Genomic DNA, 6,933 nt, shown 5'->3' with positions numbered 1-6,933 from the left:
GGAGTGTTAAAATTATTATTGAAATCACCAACCACTTGTTCATATGTAAATTGTATTAAGGCATTCCATCAAAACTAAATTTAAATTGGTTTAGGTGTCACCATAACTAGAATATAGGATCTCCATATGCATTAGTTAAATTTGGTAGGCGATTCCACATCAAGAAAAAGAAAAAAAGAAAAAATGCACCCCATTTAGACATCCTCAACTTCAATGACAAAGCAATAAATAACAATTTTATATCTTATGAATATAAAAAATATAAGTATATGTCATATATTTATTCACCAAAATTGACTTTTACTAGGGAGATCCATGATATTTAAGAGAACTTTTTCTTCCTTTTTTAATTTATTTTTCTTTATAAGAGAATATCTAAATGTTACTCTTTAGATATTAAAAGTTAGAACAAATCATAATAAAAGAGATTTTTAAAAATTATTATATATATTTATTATGAGAGAATGGTTTGCATATGAGTACAATAGTCTATTGTAACTGTTATAAAAAGTTGCATGTACATTGTACATTACCTGAAAATCTAGCATATTTTTAATATACATTTGACTATATTAAAAATCTATTATATTTTATCTAGACATTAGACTATACATTTGACTATATTTAATAATTAATTAAAAATAAAAAAAATTGATCTCCAATAAAACCTTATTTATTTATTAGTGAAAATCAAATAGATTTGATTTTCAATTAGTTGATATGTACCTCCACAAGGGAAAATACGTTTTGCACAAATCGTGTGGATTCATTCATTCCAAACTATTTGGAACGAATAATCAGAGTTCCATATCTCACCGTCTTTCTCGGCTCATTATTTTTTTTTCTAAAGGGTAAAACAACCGGCAAGCACGAAAAACCTGGAATCGGAATCTTCTTGGTTAGGCCGCCATGGAAAAGCTTTAAACAACTTGCAGGTTATAAAACAATGATTCTTAATTTCTGTGTACATGACAAACTACATTGGCCCGCCGCCCTCAAGCTCTTATATTTTAAATTTCTATTGGGAGACTTCAAACATTTTATAACGTAATTTTTACAACTGTATTGGAACTTGGGCTTTCTGTTACTACAAGATACCATCCCTTCTAAAATCGTTAATTTAAGATTTGTTCCATCCAGTTACGTCTTTCCTTTGACTTTCCTTATTGCTCGCATGTGGCGCTTTCCCCGAGGTAGAAATGTGTACCACATCAACGGCCCATATTTCTCCATTCACTCTATACTAACTTCGTACTGTCGGCTTGTCGTATTCACAATATATGCCACGAGGAATATTTTCGTTTTGTTTTAATAAACATGTGCGTGCACGTTCGAAGAATCTGTAGGAAAATCCAACCCAAATTCTACTGCTCCAACTCTACAGCTCAGCTATACATAGTCCGCTGCACATCATTATATGGAAGTGGCGGAATAAATCATAAAAATGCAGGCCCCTCAAGAAGAAATTATGGACTCTGTATGGAGTAATCTTCCTAAAGATATTGTGAATATTGTACTGCTTTTCTTACCCCTTGCAAGCGCTATGCAGTTCAAAAGCGTGTGCAAAGAGTGGAGGGAATTTTTAGGCTCAAATTGTTATTACAGGAGAAGATCCGCAGTGGAGCAGAAGAAGCCATGGCTCTTTCTCTGCACGTCTGGGATGTTTTCATGTGCCTTCGATTTTTCACTAAAACGCTGGCACAAGATTCTCAATCCTCCTCTCTATAGACAAAGTATTGTTAGCGCTAGCGGGAATTTGGTTTGCCTGGGGAATTTGGTGGCAGATTGCAGAGCTTTGAGCATTTGTGACCCCGTCAGCAAGTTAGTGAAAAATCTGGCGCCCATGAATAAGATTCAGTTTATACATAAAGTTAGCTTGAATCTTCACAAAGACGGGGCTTACAAGATAATGGTGGTGGGTGAGAACGACCGGGCTGTGAACAATTTCAGAGGATTGGTGACAGAGGTTTATGATTCCAAAACCCAGATTTGGAGAATGTCAGGGGAAACAATGGCTGAAGCCAAATTTGGGCTAGATGCAGGTGTTTGGATGAACAGTCGATTTTATTGCATTGTAGAGATGCCTTATGGCGTTGTTGTTTTCGACCAGAAAAGAGATTTGTGGGAAGAATTGGAAGCAGAAATGCCTGCAGGTTGTAATGACATTTCCTCCCCTTACCTTGTAGATTGCAGGGGCCGTTTGTTGATGGTTATGAGGAACAGCATAGAGAGCGGTACTAGTAAATTTCAGATCTGGGAGCTCGTTATATTAAAGGAAAAGGAAGACTATGAGTGGGTGTTATTGGAAGAAATGCCTGAGCATATTGAGGTAGAATTCATGGCTTCTTCGAGATGGGGTGACATGTCGCAGAGATTGATATGTTGTGGAGTGGGGGATTGGGTGTGCATAATCACCCAGCTTAGTCCTAGTGCGTTGGCGTTTAACATGGTGAATAAAAAATGGGAATGGTTAGGTAAAGATCCTGCTTTTCCACAAGGTCGCAATTCCCATCTCTACGCCTTTCCTCTTCGCCCCATTTCACATTGTCAATTGTGAGTGTTGAAAAGCACCAAGCTTAAATCTTATGTACATTTGTAGAATAGAAAGTAGGTCGACTGTACACCTGATTCTCACCAAAACTACCAGAAAATCTATGTACATTAGATACGTACTCTTATCTGTAATTTATATACTTTTGACTTCGTACAAATTTGTATCGATAAATTTGTTCAACACCTTCCTTCTGCTTTATCCATTTATGCGATTTATAGGACCTGTAATTTCTCGTTGTTTCGTCATTTCAACCAATACGTAAAATTTGTGTGCATAAAACGTTAGAGTCACATGTTCTCATAATTTGTGGATAAGCTTCTATCATATCCCCCGCAATAAAACTGAAAATCGTGTAAAAATTTACCTTGGACTTCATAGTCCTCATTGCAGTAGAAGTTTATATAAAGTAATAAGTTGATAGTGATAGCCTGATAGGCTTCGACTCTCGCGAGCTACGCATAACGAAGAAACGACACTATATGTTTGGTGGAGAAGCGGACTTTGTCTAAATTGGCGGCTGCTTTCTTGATATTACTCTCTTTTTAGATTTAATCATACTACTAATTCACAAAATTCAAAATTTGAATAGTAAATGGAAAATTGATAATAAATAGTCAAGATAATAACTACCTAAATTTAAGGAGAAAAGACATCTAGACAATGACACATGTCATAATCAATATCTAATGGTCAAAAATAACTTATAGACAATATTGATTCAACAATAGTCATTTCAATCATTTGTCAATAGATGTACTTCTCTAAGTGTTTCCCACTAAGAGAAGGTCTATTGACACGAAAATATCGTGTAATAGCTATTAATTATTCCAAAGTCCAATGACAAGTAAATTCCACATGTCTATTATTATTTGTCCTTTTCTTAGGTCGAAATGTCTATTATTATTTATCCTTTTCTTAGGTCGAAATGTCTATAATTATTGTTATCTTGATTTAAATAAATCTGACTAGTACCCACCATTAAACAATGTAGTATTATATATATTTAACTCAAAAAGATTATGAAAGAAAACACTATCAACTAATTGAAATCAATTTTCTAAAATTATCATAATATTTACATACAATTTTTATTATTTTTGAGAGAAACTTGAGATATTTTTTATTATTAACATATATTCTTAAAATTCTTATAACCTTTTTGCAAATACAACTAGCAATTGAACCTTGGTGTGCCATGGGTACATTGAAGAGGTTTGGAAGGTCAATTAGGGAAAATGTTGTGTGTGTGTGTGTGTGTGTGTGTGTGTGTGTGTGAGAGAGAGAGAGAGAGAGAGAGAGAGAGAGAGAGAGAGAGAGAGAGAGAGAGAGAGAGAGAGAGAGATGCAACCATGTTCTGGAGGGCCCTCAAAGAGAACAAATTGGATAATGCAGTAAGAGTAACACAATAGAAGCAACAACACAAAATGTAGAAAATGCAAGATCAGACATCCACAATATCATAGATTCATTACAAACTAGCCGCCAACATATGGGCAAATATGCAGGCTTGTAGGCCTTATTACAAAATACATTCCTGAATACAATCCATCCGGACTCCTCTGTCAGACATCCACAATATCATAGATTCATTACAAACTAGCCGACAACATATGGGCAAATATGCAGGCTTGCAGGCCTTATTACAAAATACATTCCTGAATACAATCCATCTGGACCTCCAGAGGAGTCCAAATTATAAACCATGAATCTAAAACATCATCTACTTTCACTTATCCCCCAAAAGATCGAATACAACAACATATATAGCATCCAAAACACATTTGGGTTGGCCACAAAAGATTACATTCTCCAATGATAAGAAAATGAAACGTGTAAAATAGGTCAGACCCAAAACATGAAGATCTCCTTTGTCAAAGACAACAACGAAATGTGGACCAGCAAGGAAGGTCGGCCAAGGGCCTAGGAACATCGTACATGGTGCCAATTAGATCCACAAGTCAAGAAATCGCTTTGCAAGAGAAGAAATCTCCAACTAATCGTTAAGCTCAAAACTGCTCCGGGAATTAAGAAACAACCAATTCAGAAGTGATAACTTGTCAGAAAAGGATCCAAATGAACTGGAAATCTGGAATAAGGAATAAGAACACGTCTCAAAGGCATGAATCTAATCCGCAATAGAAAATAAATAGCTACCAAAGAATGCCAGAAGAAACATAGAAGCTGCACCATAGAACTGAACAAAAAAAAAACTAAAATATATATTTTTTGGTTGATGCGAGATTGCTCATCGACCGAGGATGCTCCTGCATCAGACACCCCAAGTAGAAAAAGATGTTCCATGAGAGGAAGCTCATAAACATCAAAAAAGGATTCAGAATATAGACCCCATGCTCATTGTTTATCCAAATGTCCTCTTTGTCTACAAAGTTCTTCCTCCTTATCCCTTCTGGTAACTTAGCTGAATGCTCGAACTTCTTTTCCACTTCTCCTCTATTTCCTTGCTTCATATATGCACATTATCTCTTATTACCACTCTCTTTCTTCTGCAAATCTAATCTATTTCTTCCACCGAAACTCTTATATGCCACCACAACTCTGATCTTAATGCTATTTGGTACCATCTTGCTAACAGATCCATCCTCAAGATCCTTCTTCTAATCCATACCATCATTTGGTATAACCTCTGCAACCTGGTTCTCAGCACTCCAACTCTTCTCAAGACTCAAATTCTTCACTTCCTTCTCTTTCTCCTTCAAAGAATCCAAAGTAAACTTCTGCCCATCATCATCAATAGTGATCAAGGTTCTTTTACAATCATAGATAGCTCCTCTATCATACTGCCAAGGTCTACCCAACAAAACATGACAATCACTCATAGGAAAAACATCACACAAGACTTCATCTTTGTACAACCCAATATCAAAATTCACCAAGAACTCCTCTCTTACCTCTACCACATGATCATCTTGCAACCAACTCACCTTGTAAGAACAAGGGTGTTCAAGCCTCTTCAAACCAATCTTCTCTACCATCTCTTCTGATACCAAATTTTCAGTACTACCACTATCCACAATAACCTTACAACACTTACCTCCTGATTAACTAACAAGATGGAAAAGATTCTTCCTTTGAGTAGGTTCGACTTCTTCTTTTCTCTGCTCCACCAAGACTCTTCTAAACATAAGGGATTCTCCCTATTACGGTGCTATCATACTCTCATCTATAACTCTAGCATTCGGTTCCTCATGCACCATGAAATTCCTTGTCATTCCATTGTTACCAGTTACTTGAGAACACTCATAAGATCTATGTCTAGTTTCTCCACACTTGAAACATTTACCCAAGAACTCCCTACTATTACTGCTATTTCCTTTTCTTTGTGTCCTATGATCCAGTTATTTACTCCATTTAGATTTTGGTTCCTCATTAGTCTGTTTCTCCATACTACTACTCATATGCCCTCTATCCATTGCATATTTTTCTCTTCCCTTTGAGTTATTCTGTTGTCTTCTTTTCACTTTATCTTCTGCCTTCAAAGCATATTGATAAGCCTCCTCAAGTGTAGAAATCTTCAACATACTCATCTCATTCTAAATGTTAAATTAGAGTCCATTTATGTATCTATCCACCTTCTCCCTATCCATTTCTCGATGTTTGGATCTGATCATCACTTTGCAGAATTCCTCAGCATACTCCTTCACACTCATATCCTTTTGCTTCAAGTTCTGCAACTTTTTGAACAACTCCAACTCATAGTCTCCTGGAATGAATTTATCCTTCAACCTCGCAACCATCTGCCTCCACCAGGTGATTTTCATCTCACCATTCTCCACCGTATCTCTTTGCAACTCTTTCCACCATAAAGCAAGATGCCCTTTCAACTTAGTTTGTGCTAACTGAAGCCTCTGTGGGTCTTTAACATCTTCAAAATCAAAGTAGTCCTCCAGTTCTTTGATCTAAACTATCAGGGCTTCCAGATTCAATGTACCCAAAAAGTTAGAAACCTCAACTTTAGAAATTTTACTCACTTGTACCACCACTCTAAGAAATCTTTCTTCTCCCTCATTTGTTAGTCCTTCAACCTCTAGATCTCCTACTACCTCTTCATACTCATCCGTTGATTCTGGATTCCTCTGCAAACCAACCAACACGTTTTGGATCTCATTCCTCATCTCATTCTTAAAATCCTCCATCATCTGCTCTACCCTTCTAGGGTTCATCCTTCTTGGTGACATCTCCTCCACTGATATGGTGCAACTGCCTCAACTCGATGATCTGACTACAAATTTCCAATTGCCTCTTTGTCATTGATCTATTGAACACACTTGTAGCTTGCCTTAATTCGGTGCTTTGTTCAACCAAAGGAATGCTTGAAGGTTCACAACTAGCTCTGATACAATCTGATGCAGCCATGACCC

At 36.5% G+C, this 6,933-nt stretch overlaps 1 protein-coding gene across 1 annotated transcript; it reads left to right on the top strand.

Annotated features, from left to right (window-relative positions):
- Positions 1–1,444: 1,444 nt before the first annotated feature.
- Positions 1,445–2,557, top strand: LOC131026882 (F-box/kelch-repeat protein At5g15710-like). Its single transcript, XM_057956886.2, has one exon. The coding sequence runs from the start codon at positions 1,445–1,447 to the stop codon at positions 2,555–2,557; it is 1,113 nt and encodes a 370-aa protein (XP_057812869.2).
- Positions 2,558–6,933: the final 4,376 nt, after the last annotated feature.

This window comes from Cryptomeria japonica, chromosome 1 (genome assembly GCF_030272615.1).
Source record: "Cryptomeria japonica chromosome 1, Sugi_1.0, whole genome shotgun sequence".
In the NCBI taxonomy this organism is placed as follows: domain Eukaryota; kingdom Viridiplantae; phylum Streptophyta; class Pinopsida; order Cupressales; family Cupressaceae; genus Cryptomeria; species Cryptomeria japonica.
Note: the sequence above shows the minus strand (reverse complement) of the source record. Positions and strands in the feature narration are given on the sequence as shown.

Excerpts from the sequence above, each read along its gene's own strand:
- LOC131026882 (XM_057956886.2), top strand. The coding sequence starts at position 1,445 with ATGCAGGCCCCTCAAGAAGAAATTATGGACTCTGTATGGAGTAATCTT.